The sequence below is a fragment of the Rhynchophorus ferrugineus genome, unplaced genomic scaffold (genome assembly GCF_030347505.1).
Source record: "Rhynchophorus ferrugineus isolate W39M unplaced genomic scaffold, kcgeb_rfMv2 rfM2, whole genome shotgun sequence".
Lineage (NCBI taxonomy): Eukaryota > Metazoa > Arthropoda > Insecta > Coleoptera > Curculionidae > Rhynchophorus > Rhynchophorus ferrugineus.
In genome coordinates, this window is record NW_027472581.1 from 87,913,643 (window position 1) to 87,940,520 (window position 26,878).

Genomic DNA, 26,878 nt, shown 5'->3' on the forward strand with positions numbered 1-26,878 from the left:
AACCATCTAGATAACTCGATATTGTTATATATATATATATATATATATATATATATATATATATATATATATATATATAATTAAGACAACATTACATTATTACGCTTGATCATTTTCAAACACTGCTCCGAATCATCAAATCCTCATTGTCTTTGGTCAAAAATGAGCTTGCGCGGCACCCACTTTGCACAGAGCTTTCTCATACCCAAATATTCGTGAATGATATGATGTACACGTTCAGTTGATATCTTTAGAGTGTCTGCTATTTCATTCAATTACAATTTACGATCATTCAAAATCATATTGTGGATTTTTTTAATGTCTTCGTCGGTAACAAACTGTTTTTTGGCGTCCGCTGCGTTCACCGTCTTCGTTCGTCTAAAGTTAGCATATCAATCCTTGATGGTTGGTTTTCCTGGAGCAGTGTCCGGAAACTCAACATCAAGCCAAATTGTTGCCTCAGCTGTATTTTTTCCTTTCAAAAAGCAATATTTTATCAACACGCGAAATTCCTTTTTATCCATTTTCTTTCACAATAACAAAAATTGCTTCACTCAAACGCTATAATTCACAAACTAATGATCCGACAGCTGTCAAATTTATACACGCATCTTTTGAGGATTAGAGCTAACTAAGAACATATGGATTTAATTCTAGTAGTGCCATCTATGTTTCAGGCCTTCAATTAACCTGTAATATGAATAATGCCATTAAACGTATGAACCGGAAAAATCCTTCTGCTCTTGCAAATATTTAAACAAAAAATAGAAAATATATTAGTTGTAGTAGTTTGTAAATTTCTCATTTTCTTAAATTATTTTGGTAACACCCAAACACTGATCTTTTTTTTTAATTAAATTTAATTTTTAATAAAATTTTTCCAACTTAACAATCGAAAATCCGTTTTTATATTTATCAAATAATTGAAAAAAAAAGACATCAAATATCCATACGCAACAATGTGATTAAATTAACGTTTCAATGAATCTATTATATTGTTTTTTTTATTGGAACGAATAAAAGAAATGTATCGATAGTCGAACCATGAAGGTTTGTTGCACACCAGATATTCATTGTTTGCGTAATTCGTATCATTTTCCATTGATTAATTTGAATTTCGAAAATCAATTTACTTTCTGATTCTCGCTTTTTTTGTTTATCCGCTCTTACTACAGCTCGATTAGATGAAGCCAATATACATGTTGGTTATATCCCTATCTTTATGGGTTAAGGTAAACATCCGAAATTAAATAACAAAAATTCCACGATATTAAAACTTGCTGTTTACGAATTGGTTTTATCTTTTCTTATGAGAGGTATGATAACACGCCCAAATACTGAACCAATGTGGTTATTGTGCTATGATTCGTATCACTAAGCTCAATAAACACAACTGACATAAATTTATTTCACACAAATGAAAGTTAGTGAAACGATGACATAATTTTCAACGATAAATAATAAACTATGTAAAAAATATTATGAAAAGAGAGTAGACATGTGGTACAGTCGATATTGTACAACTCTTAAACTAATTACTAGACTATATGATGTCAAAAACTAATATCCTAAAGGGTGTTTAAGTGTCTGAGAAGGTACTTTTTTATTAATTACACTTACATTCGGGTATGCTTAGTACAATCTTAATTAACAAATTAATGTATTACTACTGTTCTGTTGTACATGCATTGGCACACAAGCAAGGCGTGTACGGGATTACTCAAATTAAAATAAAACTCAACTACTTAAGCTAAAGTTACGAATACACTTATGCACTAAATAAATTCCCATGGTTTGATTCGCTTTAATCTTCTGATTTCCTGCGTGTTGTCCAGTAGCTGTAATGCTTCTACGTTGCTATGGTTTAGCAAACTTATTTCATGTTTTAAAACGAAATCTTGAATCATTTCATATATCCATTTGGTTTCGAGGTAATCGTGCAGCTCCTCGTCGGATACGTAGCGACAAACATTGGTAATTAATCGTGAAACATTGCTTTGGCAACATTGGTTGGTTCGATGTTTTAGCGCAACCCCATATTTGTACCCCATTTTTAACTCATAGCTCCAAATTCGCTTTATGATTGACTGATAAACCAATCTCTTTGATTTTAGGTTAAGTTGAGAGTATCTTCCAACTAACCAGTACAGTTGATTGACTTTGAAACTAATCTACTCCGCTCTTTGGTCTTACATAGTCTATCTTACGTATCTAGCTGATTCTACTTGAGGGAAATATTATGTAACGAATATCTAGATTGGCGCCCTGGACTTCTAAGACGTTGTCCTGTTTTGAATAAAAGACAAAAAAACATTCAAACGATGAAATTATAAGTATCAGAAAACCATTGCCCAGATTTTGGTGTCGTATTCCGAAAAGAAAGATATATCTCTAAGTGGAGCAGTGTTGATTTAGGTCCGCTTCTTACTATTAAGCCATATTCCAAACCTTTAAATAATCTCCTTCGAACTATTCTTAAACAAAATAAATTTTTAAACAACGGAACTTTTTGAAGCAAAAAAACCTATTTTTAAAAACTTGACTTAAATTCTATATAAAACTAAAACTAGTGATGATGCAATTTTATCGCGTTTAATCGACTCAAAACTGCCTATGTCGGGCAATTAATTACTTAATTATATGTAATCAGGTTAACAACTATTTGTAATTATAGTTTTATCTCGCTTTATGATCAATTATTTACGAGAGTTAAATATAATCAGTATTTAATATATTCCTCAGCAATTGTTCCATGTCAAATATTAGTTCGTCTCCCTCGTGTCCTTCTGGGTTCTATATTGAAAATTGTTGGAACTTTCAGTCTTTGTCACCCTGTCTTATATAACAATTTATTAAAAGTTATTTACTACAATAACTTATAATGTTATATTAATATTTTGTACAAATATCAATACAGTTTTGTCTTTTACTTCCCGCTAGTGTGATATTTTTTAAAAACAATTTGTATCAGTTAACTAAACTAGAAGCCCTGAGAAGCTTCACAAATGGCATCAAAGCCCATATTAACATCAAGGAATGTGATGATATAAATATTTTATTGTATTGTGATTGAAGGAATCGTCCATCAGCTTTTGTGATACTTTAGAGTCTCCTTTTTATCATCTAGAGTTTGTCAATACTGGAAACTATTAACGTAGTTTCCAAACGGCAGACTGAGATCAGTTTCTTTATCAGATTTTACACTCTCGCTTTAGATAGAATCACAATTATCAACAATCACAAACATAAATTTACCTATAAGATCGTCGTGTCGTCTTGACCACTCCGCCAACCAAGCCAGAAATTATTCTCAAACTACTGTCCCAATAATCTTGTAAAGTTGGCTCCAAAAGATGCTTGTGAAAATCTTTTTTTTTCCCAAAAATATCAAAAGTTCCACAATAACAAGATTATGATTTTACCGGAAAAGTGTCAGAAAGTAATCGATGGAAACAACGCATATTGATTAGTATTTGGAAGTTATATGAATACATTCGACTTGAAAAACATTAAAGAAAAAACATTTACTTTTCCTCAAACCCATTATCTAACATTAAATGTTTTAATATAACATATGTTTTAATAGTTGAATTATATTTAACAATATTTAACCAGACACTGAATATTCTATGATATATAAACCACATAAATTAATTCCACATAAATGCACAGGATATTTCTCCATAATCTTAATATCATGCTCGATGTGAACTTTACAATAAGAACAATGGTGTTAATTTCGACGTTTTTCTGAAAATGATGAATAATATGTAATTGTTCAAATGTTCGAATTCAGCTTATTGGACAAATATTTAAATATAGACATGACGTTTCAAAGTTCAACAATTACAAGCGGTCACAAAGAAACTTTTAAAAAATAGGTTGTAAAAACATTATGAACTAATTATGATATACGTTCACATTGACAATATCCATGATGCTTTCTATGTATAAAACCTATCTTTAAAATAGAATGTTTAAAGATACAATGGTTCTTAATTCCACTGTATATTATCAAGAGCGAATATGCCCAAAACAGGCGAATTATTATTATTTTTTCAATTTTGAAAAATTCCTTTTTATTCCTTATATAAAATAATAAATATATTTTCTGAGCTTCTTTCTAATGGACCATATATAGCAGATATGATAATGAATTGCTTAATTATGTTTAATTAACAACAATTGATAATTATATTTTTATCTCACTTCACGGTCAGAATTATTTACAACCGTTAAACAAAATTAGCGAAATTCCTACGCTATTACTAACTAATTTACATTAAATATCCGTCGTCTCTTTACATACGAGAAAAAAGTACTACGCTTGGATACTGTATTAAAAATTCTTCAGATATTCGGCGTTTACTTCTTGACGTGGTTTATCAACGATTTTGGCTACTATAAATTTCAGCATGCAAGCGACAACTTCCAGAGATAATTTTCTTTGTATGTAAAGCATAAAAGTCAAGATTATTATTAATAATGCTTTTTAATTTGAACTATAATTAGAATTTTTTAGCTACTACTATGAAAATTTTGTTTCATTCTTCTTAATAACGCTAATCACGATTCTAACATGCAAAATATCATTATTTCATTTATGGACATAAAAACAGTTTAGTGATTATTCTTTTTTATTGTCTTATTAAATACCTCATAATTAAATAAAGTCTCATTGTGAGACTGATTAAAAAAAAGAAAATGTAACTTAACATCGTCATAGCTGTAATTAACAAAACTGATAATAAATCAACAAAAATTAAGTTCATTAATCAATAATTTCATAATTAAATAAATATGTTAATGTTACTGCATTTCAACCATTTGGTTGTGAAATTTGAGTTTTCATGATGACAAATAGATCACTTAAAAACGGATGATTTGGGAATGGATGACCCTTGGGCATCAGTGAGACACATACAACAGGTCAATTGAAAAGTCTACTATAGTAAAACACATTTTTTTGGTAATATTAATTCTTTTTATTCAACATAATTCACTGACTATAGCGACCCTCCAACTTCTCGATTCCATTTTTGTGGTACGATTTGTCCTTTGCTTCAAAATAGGCCCCAGTTTTGGCGATCACCTCTTCATTCGACGAAAATTGCTTCCCAGCGAGCATTCTCTCGCGATATGAGAACAGAAAATAGTCGCTGGTGGCCAGATATAGAAAATACGGTGGATGAGGAAGCAAATCGAAGCCCAGTTCATGCATATTTGCCATCGTTTTCACTAACTTGTGACAAGGTGCATTGTCTTGGTAAAGCAGCACTTTCTTTTTCTTCTAATGCAGCCTTTTTTGGCTATTTCGTCCTTCAAACGGTGCAATAACGCTATGTTGATGATCCTTCCTTGTTCAAGGTAGTCAATGACAATTTTTCCACGCGCATCCCAAAATACAGACACCATAACGTTACCAGTTGAGTGTTGCATTTTTCTACGCTTTGGAGAGGGTTCATCATGTGCAGTCCATTCGGATGACTGTCGATTGGATTTCGGAGTGAAATGATGGAGCCATGTTTCATCCATTGTCACATATCGACGTAAAAACTCGGGTTTATTACGCTTGATCATCTTCAAACACCGTTCCGAATCATCAACTCATCGTTGCCTTTGGTCAAAAGTGAGCTCACGCCGCACCTTTTTGCATAGAGCTTTCTCATACCCAAATATTGGTAAATGGTATGATGTACACGTTCAGTTGATATCTTTAGAGTGTCTGCTATTTCATTCAATTTCAATTTACGGTATTTCAAAATCATGTTGTTGATTTTTTTAATGTTTCATCGGTAACAACCTCTTTTGGGCGTCCACCACTGTGTTTACCATCTTCGGTGCTCATTTCACCACGTCTAAGCTTAGCATACCAATCCTTGATGGTTGATTTTTCTGGGGCAGTGTCCGGAAACTCGGCATCAAGCCAAGTTTTTGCTTCAACTGTATTTCTTCCCTTCAAAAATCAATATTTATCAACACGCGAAATTCCTTTATATCCATTTCAATAACAAAAGTTGCTTCACACCAAATGCTTTAATTCACAAACTAACGATCCGGCAGCTGTCAAATTTATACACGCACCTTTTGAGGGTTAGGGCTAACTAAAAAACAATTGGATTTAATTTTAGTAGCGCCATTTATGTATAATGCCGGGGACTTTTCAATTGATCTGTTATTGAATTAAAGATTGGAATGTGAAGAGCAAGCTTAGTCGAATGAATAACAATTGAATTTTTCAAAGAATATGTCGAGAAACAACTTTAGTAAACAATTGTTTCGATCTCAAATGACGAAATATAAAAGGCAACCTTGGTCTCTACCTATATCCTGGACTGTCAACACAACGTGGAAAATATAATATTTTAACCGAATATTTTTCGACGAGTAATATAAATATTTGACTTTTTTTGATGGATTTGAACATGTGCCAATGTATTTAAAACATTTATTCCGTGTTATTGTACTGTGTCATTGACTTGAACCAGTAACAAATGAATATGTTAAAATAATAAAAAAATACAAAGGCTCTAGTTTAAAAATATTCTTTTAACAAAAAAAATACTCCCTTTTGATAGCATAGTATTTTTTTGTGAAAAAATGTTTTGATATAAAACACAAAAAGTTTATTTAGATTTCCAAATTGATTGTAACCCCAAGTCAATATCTGAAAGGCAGTTTAAAAAAATTTTCATTTGCTTTCAACGAAAAAAATCCAAAACTTCCAAAAATCCATATGTTTTTTAGTTAGCCCTAACCCCCAAAAGATGCATGTATAAATTGGACAGCTGTCGGATCATTAGTTTGTGAATTTCGAGTGAAGCAACTTTTGTAATTGTGAAAAAAAAATGGATCAAAAGGAATTTCGCATGTAGATAAAATATTGCTTTTTGAAGGGAAAAAATATAGTTGAAGTAAAAACTTGGCTTGATGCCGAGTTTCTGGACACTGCCCCAGAAAAATCAACCATCAAGGACTGGTATGCTAAGCTTAGACGTGGTGAAGTGATCACCGAAGACGGTGAACGCAACGGACGCCCAAAAGAGGTTGTTACCGAGGAAAACATTAAATAAATCCACAAAATGATTTTGAATGATCGTAAATTAAAATTTAATGAAATAGCACACACTCCAAAGATATCAACTGAACGTGTACATCATATCATTCACGAATATTTGGGTATGAGAAAGCTCTGTGCAAAGTGGGTGCCGCGCGAGCTCACTTTTGACCAAAAACAACGACGAGTTGATGATTCGGAACAGTGTTTGAAGATGATCAAGCATAATAAACCCATTTTTTTTGCGTCGATATGTAACAATGAATGAAACATGGCTCCATCATTTCACTCCAAAGTATAATCGACAGTCATCCGAGTGGACTGCACACGAAGAATCCGCTCCAAAGCGTAGAAAAACGGAACAGTCGGCTGGCAAGGTTATGGCGTCTGTATTTTGAGATGCGCATATCATAATTTTCATTGACTACCTTGAAAAAGGAAGGACCATCAACAGTGACTATTACATAGCGTTATTGGACCGTTTGAAGGACCAAAAACGGCGGCATTTGAAGAAAAAGAAAGTGCTGCTTCACCTAGACAATACACCGTGTCACAAGTCAGTGAGAACGATGGCAAAAATCAATGAATTGGGCTTCGAATTGCTTCCTCATTCACCGTATTCTCCAGATCTGGCCCCCAGCGACTATTTCCTGTTCTCAGATCTCAAAAAAATGCTCGCTGAGAAGAAATTTTTGTATTTGGCGAAGAAAAAAGTGTTCATCAAAACAATGAAAATATGTATACTTGTGTAGTAACCATTACAGAATCCATAAATTGGGCTGCGAAGACTCCAGAAACTAATTCCTGTTTTCAAACCTGAATAAATGTCAGTGTGATAAGAGATTTTGGTGGAATAAAGACGTCATTATTGAAATAAAAATAAGAAGGTATAAAAAACTTGAAAATAAGACTAGGCCAAATATATTGAATTAAAAAAGAGGTTATGTTGAGGTATACAACTCTTTTTTGCCGAAAAAATATTCCATTCAAAGAATTACTGACTTATCAAACTGCCCTTGTACCTACATAATTTTCTTCATTGTTCACTATTTCCTCAAGATAGTATCGTGGGACCACTCCTATATCTGCTCTATACTGCTGATTGCCCAACAACAAAAGAAACAGTACTTAGCAAGTAACAGTAAGTAGCAAAATCTACAAATGGACTAAAGACTGGAAAATACAGCTTAAAATGTTAGCTCCAAATCTGTCGATGTTTAATTTGAGTAAATGGCGAAATCACAAAAACCTAATTATATCACTTGACGGGTGCCCGATTCCTCAAGCAGAATCGGCTAAATACAACACGCAGAAAACCACAGAAGATTGAAGCGAACCAAATCACACGAACTTGTTAAGTGCGTAAGTGTATTCTTAACTTTAGATTAAACAGTTTGGTTTTATTTTAATATGGGAAATACATACTGATAAAATACATTAATCCCGTTCGGTACAGCAGAACACTAATAATAAATTAATTTGTAAATTAAGATTGTACTAAGCATACTTAATGTAAGATGAAATGAAATGACGATTAATGAAAAAAATTGTACGCTGTGTCTTCCACATCTTAATGTGTAATATCAACGACAATTTTACTAATAATTTAATATTCTACAACACTCGGTATATCTAAAATTGATTGACAAACTCCAACACGTTCTGGTTCTTAAGCAGGTAAGTCCACCTTACAGGAAAAACATTAACAAAAACCTTTTATATGCTTTTTGATGGAATATACAGGAATACAGAAACTTGACGGACGAATCCTTTCATTTAGTCGTCTTAACTTATTAATCCTATCCCATTTTTAACATAAAACCGTCCACCTCTCCTTTGAACCTTGACTTCCGGATTTGGGGCATTCAAAAGAGAGGGGGAATAAGCGTCCCGCAGGAACTTAAATTTATTTAGCTCTCGGCCGTTCCAGACGCTGATTAAATAAAGACACGCGACACAATAGGCGCCTCTTTATAAAATCCTAATGAAGTTTTTTAATTATCAGTTTTGAGTGTTAAACGGGTGGGTCATGATTACTATAGAACGATATTTAAATTTACGGATTGATTAACGGTTGTTATTACAGAAGAACAGTTCACTACAATTCCAATTATCTTTAGATTTGATCTTAATATCCCCAGTATGGTCAAAAACAATGTTCTCCAAAGGATTTTTAAGATTTATAAATAGAATTTATAGAATAAATAGAATAAAAAGAAATCCAACGCAATTAAATCTAGCGAATGGCTACAACCTGCCCATTGTCATAGTCATGTCATAGTCAATAATTCCAGTCCTATCAAGACTCGACAATTGATGAAACTTTAGATAGAAAATTACTTTGTTATAGTTTCATGATAAGTAGTCCTTTTTATTTAGATCTTGCTAAAAAATTAGCATCCATTTGCAGTCTTCGCTATATATACTTATAAAGCTTCAATTCTTATGCAATTTGAGTTTATAAATATTAAGACATATGTTATATACGTTAACAGTTAAATAAACACTGGGTATTGGGCCTTCTATCATCTTCAATTCGAGTGAGTAATCGATCTGATCGTACTAAAATAGCCCTTATAATAACGTATTTTTGAAATTAATTATATTTAAATAGTGTCACTTTGAAAACCAATAAAAACTGCATTCAAGGACTATTTTGTAAAGATCAATGTAAAATTCTAGCGTGTAGCAGAATTTTTAGCGTTGGGAACTATCGACTGAAAACTACTATCTACTGTTTAGTAACTGACTACTTTTTACTATCGACTGTTTCAATCGCTATTTTTGGTTCGACTGAGTTTACTACTTTTTACCAGTGACTGTTTCAGTTGACTGTTTTCAGTCGTGTACTTTTAATTACTATTTTTGGTTCCACTAGTTTAATTCAACTAATTTTTGACATTATGGCTTTGTGGTCCTAGTCGTGGCTTGACAAAAATGTACCCAATTTATGCTTACATAGATTTATATGTAATATATATAGTTTCATAATTTTTTGGGTAGTTTTCTTGTAAATAACAATATATTGTATATTAGTATAGCAGCATTTTGGAACGATATTTTTTAAGACTGTTAATGTAATAAGGTAAAAAAGATTAAAATTGTAACTAATAGTAAAATACTTTTGACTGTTTTATGGCAATAATAGATAACTCTCTGGATTTTTGTTAAAACATATTTCAGTTAAATAATAAATAAAGTATTTACTTTATCTAAAATAGCTGTACTAGTTATTGTGCGATGATTTCTAATTATGTCATGGACTAGTTTTTTATTCTATGATTAGGTATATGTTTAATTTTTATTTAGTATTTATGGTTATTGTACATCTTTAGTTTGTAGGTTTTGGTTAAGTTCTATTATATTGTCTATTTTTATTATAGTATATTATTTAAAAATAACAATTACAACATATTAAAATACGATAAAACATTTTTGCGGTATTATTCCATTCCTTTTTACAAATTCACAGAACATTCAAAAATAAAATAATTCTACTTCGTTTAAAATAAAATTATTAGTTGCACTTTAATAGTATTCAGTAATTATTTGTTTCCCTTTCTTTTTTTAAAGTTAGTGAAGGAATATGTACTTCTCCGTCTCGCTTGTACTACCATTGGTAAATGTAAGCACATATAAAATTAACTGCCCCAAGCAATTATCTCTATCCTTTCCTTTCTCACAATTGATACAGGAAAGGTTTCGTACATCTTCCTCTGACATCACCTAATTTTTTCACTATCGATTGTTTAAATTGTTTTCAGTCGATAGTTCCCAACCCTAAATTGTATTGATATTTTAATTATATCTTCTACATTAATCTAATTAACCGTTAATTAAAAGAAATTAGTTAATAAAGAACAATACTAATACATAACATAAAAACATATTTAAAAATAACACCTAAATTTTCTAGAAATCCTAACTATTATTCAGGAAACTGGTTTTTAATATATAAATTACGCATACAGGAATTCTAGTAATTTAGTAACGTTTTAATGAAAATAGCTTTAATATAGCAATAATTTTAAATTGATAAAGTATTATTTGAGCAAATAATTATTTTTTAGCTTAAATTGAATGTGCTGCTATAAATAATCGCAAGCTGGATGAGACCTTAGTAAAGAAGTCTTAGAAGATTTAAAAATTGTAACTATAATCTGGAAATCAAATATGAGAATATGTTTGAGAAATGACTCCCTGGAAGACTAAGCGACAGTCGGTAACCTCTACGAACAAATACAGCAAAGTCCTTATCAACAAAGTCTCAAGCAGCAGTCAAACCTTCTTAAATGAATTAAATTTGAAATAGTTTGTATTATCTGTGTTGATATAATCCAGTCATCGTGAAAACAACAATGGCCAACTATAACTGCTTCATCACAAAAAAAAACAGAATGATAAGAAGCCAACAATAACCTACATAATACCAATTGGCTAAATTTAACAGGAAGGCAACACAAAGTGAACTACGCAAAATGTAAACAATGGTTAAAAGAAAATAAAAACAAATAATAGCCGATGAGAAAATATATAAATAAATACACGAACAGAAATATTTGAGCAACGAATCATTAGTAAAATAAAACACGTTCAACTATGTTAAATTATTCTATCAACATGACATTTGTGACGAGATCAGATAATCTAGATGATTCTAGTGCTATTTGGAGCACACTTAATGAAAAACACTAAACCGATAACACTTTCATTAATAACCAATAAAGCTAAATGATCTATATATAATGAGCTAACTGATAAATAGTTAAATATAGTGTTAAAAGCTTCATAGAGATACAAATATTCCTTTTTATAGAGCTGTTAATAAGATTTACCTGCAAAAAAACGTGTTAATAAATAAAAGGTTTAGCCCAGAGAAAGATGAAATTACTTGAAGAACTAAAAGTAAATAACAGGTCAACTGAAAAGTCACCAGCCTACCATAGTGAAACACATTTTTTGGCAAAATTAGTTTTATTTATTCAACATAATTCCCTTCAAAGTTATTATATACTGATTATAGCGACCTTCCAATATTTCGATACCATTTTTGTAGTACGTTGCTGAAGCGGCACTTTCTTTTTCATTAAATGCGGCCGATTTTCGGCTATTTTGTCCTTCCAATGGTCCAATAACGTTATTTAATAGTCGCTGTTGATGGTCCTTCCCTTTTCAAGGTAGTTAATGAAAATTATTCCATGCGCATCCCAAAATACAGACGTCATAATCTTGCCAGCCGACTGTCCCACGCTTTTGAGAGGGTTCATCCTGTGCAGTCCACTCGGATGACTGTCGATTGGACTTCGGAGTGAAATGATGGAGCCATGTTTCATCCATTATCTCATATCGACGCAAAAACTCGGGTTTATTACGCTTGATCATCTTCAAACTCTGCTCCGAATCGTCAACTCGTCGTTGTTTTTGGTTAAAAATGAACTCGCGCGGCATCCACTTTGCACAGAGCTCTCTCATACCCAAATATTCGTGAGTGATATGATGTAGACGTTCAATTGATATTTTTAGAGTGTCTGCAATTTCATCCAACTTCAATTTACGGTCATTCAAAATCATTTTGTGGATTTATTTTCGTCGGTAACAACCTCTTTTGGGCGTCCACTGCGTGCACCGTCTTCGGTGCTCATTTTACCACATCTAAACTTAGCATGCCAATCCTTGATGGTTGATTTTCCTGTATTTTGCAACTGTAGTTTTTTCCATAACAAAACAATATTTTATCAACACGAAACTCATTTTTGATTCTTTTTTGACAATAAAAAAAGTTGCTTCACTCAAAATGTTATAATTCACGAACTAATGATCCGACAGCGGTCAAATTTATACACGCATCTTTTGAGGGTTAGGGCTAACTAAAAAACAAATGGATTTAATTCTAGTAGCACCATCTATGTGCCAGGCCGACGACTTTTCAATTGACCTATTGCGGTCTTTATTGACATCAAATATAAGTATAGAAGTATGAAGGAACTTAATAATTGGTTTAAATATTGTTAATATACTGAAATAGTTAATAGAAACAAATAACTAACAATCAAAATTACTTGGTTATTTATTATTCAAAGTTCGTTCTTAGCAAAAATATTAATAAAGCTGTATGCTTTAACATTCGTTATAAATAAACCATTTTTACTATAAATCTATAGTGTTTGACTTGCCAATAAGCACAATAATAATAATGCGTTGAAGTAATTAACGTTGAGCGAGATCAACGACGTTTGTTTTTATTTTTTGGAACATTTAACAAAAACAATATATCTGTTTACCAACCACCAAAATAAACACGATTTAAATAATTCTATGTTTACTCATATTTTGATTATATAGGGGATATAAAAGTATATAATAGTCACATTAATTTGCAAATAATTATATGGATATAGTCAGTGACATCTAATGGTTATAATTTTAAAGCTATTAGTCTCAACAATGGTCTTCATCGCTTCATTCGAGAGTTCTAACATTTATTTGCTACAACCAACATTTATCCTTCATAATTATCTTAGTGTTAACGTACACTATACTTATATTTCAAATTGTAATAAACCTTAATTCATTTTCCTGATTGGTTACTTCAATAGTGAAGCTTATTTCAATATATCAGGTTTTATCTCAATGATTTAAATATCATGTTAAAGAGATACGTACAAAACTTTATGTCATTGTTGAGTTCTGCGCAGACTAAGCTCACTTAATATAGTTATTGTGGAAGTGCATCCATCAAATGTTAATTCTGTTTAGGTCTGAAATTTTAGATCACCAGACCAAAAATTAAAACAATAAAATAAAAACAACTACTATAATACAAATAAAATAACAACAAATAAAAATTAAAACAACAAAAATTAAATTAAACAAACTGAATCAACATTGCTCTACGAAGGGTCACAAATAGTGAGAAGAAATCAGGGTTATTTGTTGGATATGAAGTCTCGAATCTACATATGAATAAATATATATAAATATTACACCTGTTTCAAATATAGTTATTGATATGACCGATCTTGTATCACAATCAGCATTTTATAAGGAACTACAAAAGTACTTCCTGTTCCTGTTATTTCATCAGTAGTTATATATATCTACTTTTATTCTGAATTAAAAATATTCAGTATATTTTGTGAAAACTAGAAATATTATTAATTAAACAAAAAAAAGATTTATCCAACTTAAAAAAACTTTCGTAGAGGAATATTAAATTTCAAAGTTTCAAGGGCTTTTCTCCATAAATGCGATAGATGGTTTTAAAATTGGATATCTACAGCAATATTTATTTATTGAAACCATAATATAGTATCTTTGAAAGGCCATTTTAATTTCAACTATAATTTATAAAATTAATTTTCGATAGTCGCGGGTTCGAATCCTGCTGGGGCATGGTCGTAAATTTATGTTAGTGATTATTTAATATTTGTGATTGTCCTAAGCAAGAGTGTAAAATCAGACAAGGAATATGATTCCAGTCACGCCAGTAACCAGGCTGGGTAAGCCCGGATGTCTCGTTAATAAAACGATACTTTAAAATATAAAAAAAAACACTTATACATTATACAAATTCTTGTATTTTATCTATTGTTACTACATTACTGTGATTCGGTAAGCTTAATTCAAAGTTAGGGCAAAATCTTGGATAACTTCTTAAATCCATTTGATTTCGAAATAATCCTGTAGTTTTGCACTGGTTAGGTAGTAAAATAACTGCTAATTAATCAAAGGACTTTGTTTTACCAACATTGAATTACCGCGTCATCCTTGATATATATTATCAGCATCATTCTTTGATCTGGACTGTGATCTGCACTGCTTATTGTCTAATGTAATGTTTCTAATTTAATCTAACATCAAAATAGATGTCAATTGCTTGAGTGAGCTTGTTTGCTTGTTCGGAAATTTTTGTTCAGTTTGTTAATTCCGGAAATTTCGATGTTAAAGAAGAACTTAGCCCTAGTCAATAAGGTAAATAACAATAAGGCAGTTTTGAATCAATTACAAAAGACTAAATACTAAAAGAAGCTCGATAGTTTAGTTCCATATGAAGTAACGGTGAATAAATCAATGAGGCAGTACATATGAAAATAATTCACAAAATAGATAGTGGTAAAAGCCTCAGTTTAACAGTAAAAACTCAGTTTTGACGGTTGCAAAATCAACATTGATTCCAAGGAAGGTGATGTTACGGATTAGATGGAATTGAAATCAAATTGGTCATCATGAATTACGGACTCCTGGCCAAATCATTCATTCTTACTTATAAATGTGGCAAACCAAAAGTATGACAATAACACTCAAATGCTGATAATAAACGCGACGTACGTGTATAAACTATTTAATTACCATATTTTTAAATCATTTTAAAAGTTTAAATAAACCTAACATTAAACTGACTGGAGCAAATAACAAAAATTGTAGAATATTAAACAAAATAAACACGGTTGATACTAAAGTGTTTATTATTCTTTTTTACGGATTTACTGAAATAAACATAGTTCTAATTCGTATCTCTAAATATATATTTAAAACTTGTTCACGCAAAAAATAATAATTTTTGGTTACGAACGATACAGAATCCTTAATAAGGACGGGGTAATGGCCAAGTAGGCTTCGTAAGGATGAATTAAATCATTTCTGAAACGACTTAATAACGCTATAAAATCACTGAACCTCCTACCTCGGTCCTCGCCGTAAGTAACTCGCCTACTGACTGGGAATCAAACAAGTTTTTGTCGCACACACTCGGTTCGCACATCTATGATGTAATGAACAACGGAACGGCTTAAAATCGCGATTCCGACCGCTCGTCTATCTCTCACTGACAATACCAAATGGTTGTCGACTGATTTTAACGAATCGGAACAAATCATACCATGTCATGTTCGAGTTCGTAGATACATTTTTCTACGCGTATATCACACGTTCCGTTCGTGGACTTTCAACGTACGATATGGATATAAACGCTCGGCTAGATTGGCGGCACTATTTTTACCGTGCCGAAGAAGTGATTAATAACTCTATCAATTTATAAACGAATCTAGTTGTTTTCGTGATATATTAGTGTCTAAAAACGAAACTAACATCTTGGAATTGATCATAGTTCAACGTTATTCAATGACTCTCCCATAAATAAAATATTTGTAACAAAAAAATTGAACCGACTTTTTTGTAGCCTATAATCACCTAGTTAAGATTCAAAATTTAATTTAATATAGTCGGGAAACTAATTTTTTTAAATATATTTTAAAGTCTTCTTTTACCAACTACGGGTTTATCTGGACTGGACCTACAGTTTAACGTGGGCTCCGAACTACCGACTGGCGAGTGACCAACTTTAGAAATCATCTCAGAAGACATCCAGTCTTACCCAGCCTGGTTACTGGCGTTACTGGGGTCATTTTCTTGTCGGATCTTACACTCTTGTCTAGGACAATCACAAATATTAAACAATCACAAACATAAATTTACGACCATGCCTCAGCAGGATTCGAACCCGCTGCTATCGCAACAGTAGGAAGACCGTCAGTTGATACTAGTTAAAATAATATTGTAAATAGATAAATAGGTTTAGGTCGGTATTAAACTAAATTGTATGTATGTAGTAAAATATAAAATGTAGTGTAGTAGATACGTTAAATAAGTTTCTTTATTTTTATTTAGTTATTACAACGATTATTATGTACGTATTTTATTTTAAAATGTTTTTTTTGTGTAAAACATCTAAGCTTGATAATTTTTTAACTTTTAGTGAGTTCCTTATTCACTTTTTCGATTCCCCTCTCCCCTTCCCCTAATCAGATTGGGATCTGGTTCCAACGGAACTACCTTTGCATTTTTTGCATTTTTTCGAATAAAAAAGAATTTTAAAAATTCGTCAACATAGAGCCTCCTTATTTTTTGAAGTCGGTTAAAAAAAGCCATAAAATAACTATATTTATTAGTAAAAGAATGCAGAAACAACGCGTTTCACAATTTTATACAATTATAGATTTTTAAATGTACCTACTGGGGGAATGAATAAAACTTGTTAAAGAAATAATCTTTCTACAAGTCCTGATAAGCTCAAACTTGTATTAACACATTTGTTATTTTCACATATTTTGATAGCTTTCAAGGCTAGTAAGCTGGATGGATGACTGAATATTTTATTTCTGTTGTTTTCCATTGTCTATTTACATTAAAATCCTGTTATTCCCAGACATTATTTCATGTCTTTTGTCATTTGCCTCCAAGGCATGAATTGCAAGATTTTGAATTCTTTTCTTTTCATGTATTTATGTTGAAATATATTTAAATCATAAGTATTTGAAATACTAACTACAAAATGCCTCAGCGTTTGGTATTTTTATTACCACTTATTAATTACATTTTTAGGAAGTATTTGTATTAGAAATACCAAATACTGTATTAATTTGTATTTTAATTACAAATAACTGACACTGGATATAATTAAGTGTCTCATTATGATGGTCTTATATAAAGTCGACAAAAGTCAATATAAAAAAAAATATAAAATTATTATAATAGTTATCCATTAATATATTACATGTATCAACAATATTAAAGTTATTTCTTTATTCATAAACTACCCCATCAGAAAATTACTATTATAAAAGTTAAACAAATAAATATTATAAAGAAGCTCTGAAATGTGACTAGTAAATTCATATTAACATTCATATTAAAAGTAATATTACTAATTAATTATTTTCCTAGCATTTGGAAAGTACCTAAAATAAATATGATTCTCAAACCAAGGAAAGCGCCAGAAGATGTCACGCGAACTATAAGTTCATTACCGATAATGTGTACAATTTCCGAAAAATTATATAAAAGAATATGCAAAAATTTTATTTATTTAAAGTATTGGCAATTTAATTCTATACATCTTGCCCATCTTTTAGGAATTTTGTGGATGCCGTCCCAAAAAACTGTTAGTCCTTTGAGGAAAACCATTCATGTAGCCATTTTCTAACTTGTTCAAAATTGGCGAAGTTCTGCTCTACAAGCGCCTATCCCATTGATGCCAAAAGTTGATAGTCGGCCGGGGTAAGGTCTAGAAAATACAGCGGGTATGTAAAAATATCAATCCAAAATATCAATTTGGATTTGACGGTAAATAAAATTAATTTAGAGTTAGTTTCCAAAATATATTGTTCTTCTGTATTTATAGACATATATCAGGTATTTGATAAAGTGTGGAATACAAGATTACAAATTGCATTATATTCAATATATTCAGAAATTCCACGAGGCAATGTACTGGGTTCTATATACAGATTATCTACTGGCAAAAGTATTACTGTGGCTACAACAGCATCAAAGAACTTCCATCGTAAGAAATACTTATTGCCCACTGGGTAGATACTTCGACCACAAAGGTTAATTTTTATAATCATAAGCAATTATTTCCTAAAGATTCTTTGGAATATATATAACAAACTAGCGACCCGCCCCGGCTTCGCACGGGTGCAATGCTGATACTAAATTAAATACACTACAGAAAAAATATGAACGTTGTATATAAAAACATAGCGGCCCGCTCCGACTTTGCACGGGCATAAAATATATATGCCTATGTCACTCAATGAAAACATGATTAAAATTGATCCAGTATTTTTGGTTCATTCATTACTGCCCTTGGCCTGCACGTATTAAATTTGGAGTAAAACAATTCCTCTTCCCCTATACTTACTATGAAGATTTCCTGCTATCTTTGGAATATCTAAATTCATACAATTTTTATTACATTACACATTTTTAAACGCAAATTTTAAATTTGTAATATGTCCGAAAATATTTGTTTAATTTACATGCTGTAAGGAACCATATTGATCTATATTAATTGCACACTGTATTTAAGGTACTTAATTCGATAAGGATTAATGCCGTATTGCTTAAAATAGCTTCGTAAATAAGCCATTTTCTCACGTAAAAAGTAAACAATAAAAATGGTTAATGTGGGTTATCCCTAAAAGATAAACATATACCATCGCGGACTTTTTTGTAGACCTTTTTATGGTGTACAATACTGTAGTACATTAATTTGATCTAACTCGTAGGGTTAGGCAGCGTTTTTGCTAATTGCTAAATAAGCCTAAAAAAATAGGTTAATTTACGACATCACGTTAGAAACCTCTAAAATTAGCAATATTGCCTTAGTATATTATGCATGTATTATACATATAAACCTTCCTCTTGAATCACTCTATCTATTGAAAAAAACCGCATCAAAATCCGTTGCGTAGTTTTAAAGATTTAAGCGCACATAGGGGATATAGGGACAGAAAAGGCGACTTTGTTTTATACTATGTAGTGATATAAATTCGTTTTCTTTAATATTCCGAAATCCAACTTATTGAAGACCCAGTACCTATATAAGGCATATTTACGTCCCACTTAATATCATCCAATATGCAAGGAGAAAAATCGATTAATACCCATTAATATTGAATTAAAAAAAATGAATTTAAATAATTTGCAAGCAATTTAAATTTTTAATGCAGACCAATGAATTAATCATATAAATGTAAAGCAATACGAAATTATTTTCAAACCAAATTAATTACTCGATTTTCTGTTTCAGTTAGTCAACACGTTGTTCGTATTTAATCGATATTAAAGCAGAATATTTAATTATTACAAAAATACGTCACGCATTATTGCTAGTGAAAAATTAATTTTACGATTAAAAAATGATTTTTTTTATCCTCCTAGCGTTCGGCAATCTGCTCAATGGGCAATAATTATCCTATGTGATATACATTATATATTTTTTTATTAATTACATCTTGTATTAGATATGCTTAGTACAATCTTAATTTATAAATTAATATATTGCTACTATTCTGTTGTACTTGCATTAATAGACAAGTAATCAGTATGTATATACCACATTAAAATAAAACTAAACTACTTACGTTAAGTGAAAGTTAAGAATATACCTATACATTATACAAATTCGTGTGGTTTGGTCCACTTCAATCTTCTGATTTCCTGCGTGTTGTCCAGTAGCAGTATTGCTTCCGCGCTTCTATGATTTAACAACTATATTTCATGTTTTAAGGCAAAATCTCGGATTACTTCGTATATCCATTTGATTTCATGGTCATGGTGCAGCTCTTTGTTGGTACTTAGCGATACGCATTGGTAATTAATCGTAGAACTTTGATTTGGATGCGTTGGATTACCAATTGGTTTGATGTTTTAGTGCAATCCCATAGGTCTAAATTGGCTTTATGATTGACTGAGCACCAATCTCGTTGATTTTAGATCAAGTTGAAACTTAACGATTAACTAGTACAGTTGCTTGACTTTGAGTCTAATCTTCTCTGCTTTTGACATGATGTTTCCAATTTAACCCAACCATCGAGATGGATGACCAGATATTTAGCTGATTGTGGATGAGGAATCGGTCAAGTGATATAATTCGATTTTTGTCATTTCGCCGCAACAAAAAATTAACATGAACAGATTTGGTTCTATAAAGCTGTATTTTCCAGTCTTTAGTCCATTTGTAGATTTTGCTGGCTACTACTTGTACTTTTTCTACAGCATTAGGCAGAAAAATATCTTTTTCCATGACGATTGTGTACATATGTAATATAATGACACATAGAACATCATTCCAGTAAGTTATCTCCTGTACAAACATGTTGAAGAGAACTTAATTTAATTGCTATTTTATGTCATTCTAAAAACAATTCTATATGTCTATTAACCAGGTCGGTCATCTGCTAATCATACAAGATCAAGGTATTCCATCAAGAACTTTCTGAAATATATATAGTTAAAAATCCGCCGGTTAACGAAGGAGATATGAAGTAGTGGGACTAGGCAACATTATAGATGTTCGCATCAACGGACTACAAAGAATGATATGAGAGGGCAACTAATAGAATTTACCAAGAACTAAGCCGGAACTACGTCAATCAAAGAAAACTTTATAATGAAAATTCAAATGCCATATATTGGGAAATACTCATAGACCAATAGGCTTAACCAGAACAGACCAGACATGATACAAAAAGAAAAATGTGTAACTCTATATGATGTTCCTAGTCAAAAACAACAACCTACTGAAAAAAAAACATAGTAAAATATATCAAAACATCGTGCTCTACCATCTTATCAACAACAAGATTAATTCATAAGAAATAACTGATCAATATATGTTACAGGAAGTATAAAAACTGTAAAATATGCCTTATGAAAATGTAAAAAATGATTTCTAAACCTAAATCACTCGAATATGTCAATATCAGTTCCAATACGCAAACAGAAACTATGTATATGTCACATTCCAATGTCCGATACAAAGTTGAACTATATTTTTTATCTAGTTGCCACATTTTTAAGATATCAATGTAATATTTCACTATATATAGTAAATTCCTTCTCTTTACTTTATCTAATCTCTTTCTTTTATGGTTGTTCATCAAAAGTCAGCACTTGTTGCCTTCACCACTTCTTCAGAAACTACAGCATCTTTTTGCTAAATCATTTAATCAGTCTTATATCATAAGTAGTATTTCATGTACCAATACCGTTGTATTTAGTAATTGTTTTGATGACGATGAAGCCACCAAATGAACGTTTTATCAATTCAAAAGTAAAACATATTATTATAGGAATTCAGAAAAAGGAAGCTTAGAGATGATGGTCGAGCAAGTTTCAAAAACAAACGTCAACAAAACTGGAAAATGGAAAATATTTTAGAAAATAACGGAAAACTCTTCGATTAAAACTGAATCCTGATACATAACAGCCTCAATTGTTTTTCAGAATTATATCTTCCTTACTGCATTACAAATTTACATGCAACTAATACAATGCACATACAATAGATTTACTTTTACTTATTACGAAACCATTTTTCTATTAAACAAACTTTTTTCGTTCAATTATAGCTGTTCGAAAATTTCCGAAGTTTTTAAAAATAGAAAATTCTAAGTTTTGCTATATGTATTGAGAAAATTCACACCATATTTCAAGTACATCGGTTCAGTAGAACTTGATATAACATGTGAGAATTGTCTCAAAAAGAGTAGTTTCGAGAAAACTGCATTTAAAGTTTCGTTCTTTTGTGAGTATCTCCAAATTTCTGGACTACACTACCCCCTCAAGTGCCGGCTTGGTTGAAGAAGGGATAAGGGCGACAGGACTATTGCGATAGTCGCGGGTTCGAATCCTGTTGGGACACAGTCGTAAAATTATGTTTGTTATTGTTTAATATTTGTGATTGTCCTTAGGCAAGAGTACAAAATCCGGCAAGGAAAATGATCTCAGTTACGTCAGTAACCAGACTGGATATCTTCTGAGATGATTTCTAAATTCGTCGGTAGGTTTAATGCCGACGGCGTCGAGTCCAGTCCAGAAAAACTCTCGTTGGTAAAAGACTTTAGACTTTGAAATATTGAAAAAATAATATAATATTGATAATGATGATCACCAAAACCCCAGTAAAACTAAGCAAGCATCCAAAAATATATGAGACTTGACTAGCCTCAATAAATAAATAAAACAATAAGCTAAAGTGTCTAATTTTTTTTATATAATAGTGGGTGCATCTAGTGTCATTTGTATACTCTTTTTTTTCTCAAGGTCTCACGTTTTCACGGTTCAAAGTCTACTCGCACAAACATATGAGCCCACCTATAAAAATATAACATTCATTCATAGATACTACGTAATAATTCTTGGCTCTTGGTGACTTACTTTAATTTATAAATTAATTAATATATATGGCATATACTGTATGTATCGAGACGAATCGGAATTTGTAAACGATTACAAGCAATGGGAAAGATCCAAAACATGGGAAAATGGGTGGTACACGAATTGAATGACCAGGCAATTAAAAAATCGAAAATCGTCAATGAATTGCTGATTCAAATGTATGAAAGGGACGCATTTCTGAATCTAATAGTTACTTCGAATATGCCAAAAGAAGGAAGGTTAAAGGAAGGCCTAATCGCGTTTGTTAGAAGACCATACTATTTATCTGGTAAACCTATCTTAATGTCATATATTATGAACTATAGAAACCAACAAATAATCAATTTAGACATCCAACTTTGAATAAATAAATTTTCACTATTTATAAGTAATGCGTTGGTAAAAAATGAAAAGAAATTACCAACACATCTGATATATGGTAAGTTGGCAAAAACCAACAAGAACTTATCAGTAATTATTAAAAAACTAAATATCTGGATATTTTATAGAAAATAAACGGCCATTTAAGTAGTTTATTAAAAATGTGTAATGAAGTGAAAGTAAAACAAGAATTTCTCCAATTATTTTTTGCTTTTTCTACTAATTGCCTATTATTCTCTGGAGTTAATTACATTTTTCCTAATAATAGCTGTTATAAACTATTTAATTACAGCAAAGTAATAAATAATCAATAATTGTTTAATAAATCAGCATTTTATTATTTAAAACAAAAATAATTATATAAAACCGATCTAATTGTAACACATTTTGTGTTATAATATTTTGCAAAAATAACACATTTAACCGACAATCTTTTTTGGACCATCTTTTATTTACCAACGGATCACTTGGATGGAGAAAAATGATTCCATTTTTGGTTACTCTAAATTTAATACGAGGGTGATTCGATAAATGTTCCTTTTCATGAGATATTGACCCAAATTCTCAAACTCATTACAATGGAGATTAGTTGTTCGAATCTTCGAAGTATCTACATCAATCTTGCAAGTGTTCTCCGACAATAACAATAGCCAGTCGTCAATTATCGGTGAATTAAACCTCCTCAGGTGCTCACCAATAGGGTTTCACCAATATTTATTTTTATTTAATTAATACAAGGATTATTATATACATGTTTTATTTTAAAACGTTTTTTTTTTGTTAAAAATTAAAAGCTTAATTCTTTTTTAATTTTAAATGAGTTTCTTATTTATTTTTTGAAGTGGGTTGAATTTTTTTCTTAATAATATTTTATGTATTTATCAAAACAAATTTGTTCGCATAAATTTCAAACAATTATAATCGATAATCATGGATGTTTTACGGAAATAGATTATAGCCGGACAGGATTAAGTCCGGTCTATACTGTGGGTGTATCAAAACTTCCCAGCCAATATGTCTCAATTTTCCCAACTCACTAAAGCTCTGTGACGATAGAAGACAGATCTTTTCTCATTTACTAATTTCGGTAGTTTTTTTAATTATAGTTAATATAATAGTAAAGAGAAAGAAGATAATTTTTTAGCTACATTCGAACGACTCATGATGAAACATTCCTCTCCAATATCACCAAACACTTAACGCCATCTTTCTTAGCGTCACCGTAGACGTTACAAACGCTTATGGAGCTTCTCTGGGTTTCACACACTACCCTTTTTAAACATTATTTTCGTAACTTTTGCCCAATAAAATGAATGATGCTATATTTACATTTAAAATATTATATTAGCTGTTATTTGTGTACAAATGCACTACTGTATGGCTTCATTGAATAAGTAACAATAGAGAGTGTTGTAAACCTGGTTCTTCGGTTGAAAACCTAGCTGGCGTCAGTTATTTCTGACGAAAAAATAATTTTGCAAGACCGGATTTACAGATTAAAACATTATTTTCTATTAACATAACAACAACCTACTCACACAGCTCAAAGAAACATCGCTAAGGTTACTTAATTAAAGAACAAACTGTTGCAGTATCCGTATGTAGGCAAGTCCGTATTTTCATTTCCTTTTCCACATTTCATGGTTACAATGTCGCAAACTTATTGAACAGAACTGTTCTATACTGTATGATGCAGAAACGTCCAATATACTGATGCATAATATTGGATAAATTTAATAAAATCCAGCAGTATTTTTATACACAGTCAGTTTACATTATATTTATAAGAACCATTAAAAATGCATACCCAGGGAACACGATTCTATATCCATTCAACTCGAAATAACAATCTGTTTACGATGTGTTATATAATGTTTATGAGGAAAAAGTTTAACCGCTACAATGTACCATTAAAAGCCGATCAATCAGAACTATACTGAATATTGAAAAGTTAATAGAGAATTTTATGTACTGGTTGTATTTAGCAAATAAAAAACTGTTTTAATAATCGTAAAATTTACAAAAAAAAATTAGGTTCTGTATTTCGTTCACCTTATCCTGATTTGTACTATAGAAAATATGAATATGCATATATATATATATATATATATATTTGATATAAAATTGATATATATAAAAATTGATAAAAATCAAGAAAAATTAGAATTAGAATATATATTAATATAACAGTTTCTACAACTCTTTTCTCGTCTGTTTGGAAATTTTTGACATCGATCCAATCATCTATCAATGTTCACACTTCTTCAGCAATTCGAAACCGTTCGTCGTCAAGCAGTGTTGTAAGTGGTAATAAGAGGGCGCTAGGCGCTATGACTAGAGAGTATGCTGGAAACTTCCTGTTAGAACTGCAGCATATCATTCCAAACTCCAACAACGTGGGGCCAAGCGTTTTCATGCAATAAGGAGACTTTTCGCCTGTTACTCGCTTTTGTTGATGTGTTTGTTGTACCAATACATCGTTCAAATTCTTCAATTAGTGTCGGCAGACCTCTGCAGAAACAGTTTTATTTGGTCTTAGCAGCTCGTAATTCATAGACTAACCTAGCCTTTTTGTAATAAAGATTGTCGCCACTTTTTACCACCAGTCGGAATACGCCACAAAAAAACGTTCCTCTTTTGCCTGTCAGGCAAGGAATCCACAATGTTGAAACGCTTGGAAATGGCACAATCAGTCAAGTCCTGTGGTACCCTTTCCTTTTTTCTTTTGATTGAGTATTGTTTCATTTAGTTTCACTTAATATAAAACACAGATAACTTACACGATGCAATATGTAACTACTTTAGTTGGTTTATTTCCTAGACTACTTTAAATATAGTCTATTCAAAGTTTTCTTGTACATACGTCATCAAGATGTTAATATATTGCCTGTCGCAATTCGTAAATTAATTTCGGAATCAAACAATATTTTGCTTCTCATTTTATTCTAGTTAAAACGAGACACAATACTGTCTGATACTATCGAACTTGTAACCGAACAAATTAGGAATATGATTTAAAAATCAGTTAGAATAATAAATATTCCATAAAAACACTGTATTTATTATGTTATTATAAATTACTTCAATTAACCAGATCAATTATCTCGAATCCCACAATTTAACAACCAAATTTCAAATATATAAAAAAACACTTTAAGAAATATTAATAAACCAAATATAACTACTTAACAAGTAAAAATACTTACACCACATTTAGTAGACTGAGTGTTATTCATTTAATTATAATAACTAACATACAATGCCTTCTAATCTGATAAACACAGGGAGAATAAAACATGCACTTACAACCGGGCGCAACTACGTTCAACGAGAAAATAGTTAAACCAATCAGAATACGGATTAGATTTAAGGAACACATAGCTAGACAGAATAAAATAGATTGGATCGCATCTGTTGCTAGTTATCAATGAAACAGGGCTGAATATTAAAGTCGTACTTTACATATGGATGGAGAAAAATGATTCCATTTTTGGCTACTCTAAATGTAATACGAGGGTGATTCGATAAATGTTTCTTTTCACGAGAGGTTGACCCAAATTCTCAATCTCCTTGCAATGGAGATTATTCGAATCTTCGAATCACCTACATCAGCTACAAATGTTCTCCGACAATAACAATAGCCACTCGTCGATTATCAGTGAATTAAACCTCCTCAAGTGCTCACCAATAGGGGGTTTGTCAGGTCTGATAACTATA

General features: G+C 31.2%; 1 protein-coding gene across 6 annotated transcripts in view; it reads right to left on the reverse strand.

Moving 5' to 3' along the window:
- Window positions 1–26,878, reverse strand: part of Agpat2 (1-Acylglycerol-3-phosphate O-acyltransferase 2) — a 52,970-nt gene that overhangs the window by 17,554 nt on the left and 8,538 nt on the right. Inside the window, exon 1 of one of the 6 annotated variants that reach the window (XM_076396797.1) lies at window positions 26,368–26,476. The exons of 2 other annotated variants lie outside the window; for them this stretch is intronic. In XM_076396797.1, coding sequence (XP_076252912.1) covers window positions 26,368–26,374 — 7 coding nt within the window. In that variant the 5' untranslated portion in view covers window positions 26,375–26,476. Of the gene's footprint in view, window positions 1–13,720; window positions 13,805–15,740; window positions 15,909–24,968; window positions 25,009–26,367; window positions 26,477–26,878 lie in introns of those variants that run through there. 3 more of the 6 variants (XM_076396795.1, XM_076396798.1, XM_076396801.1) reach the window with 3 other exon arrangements.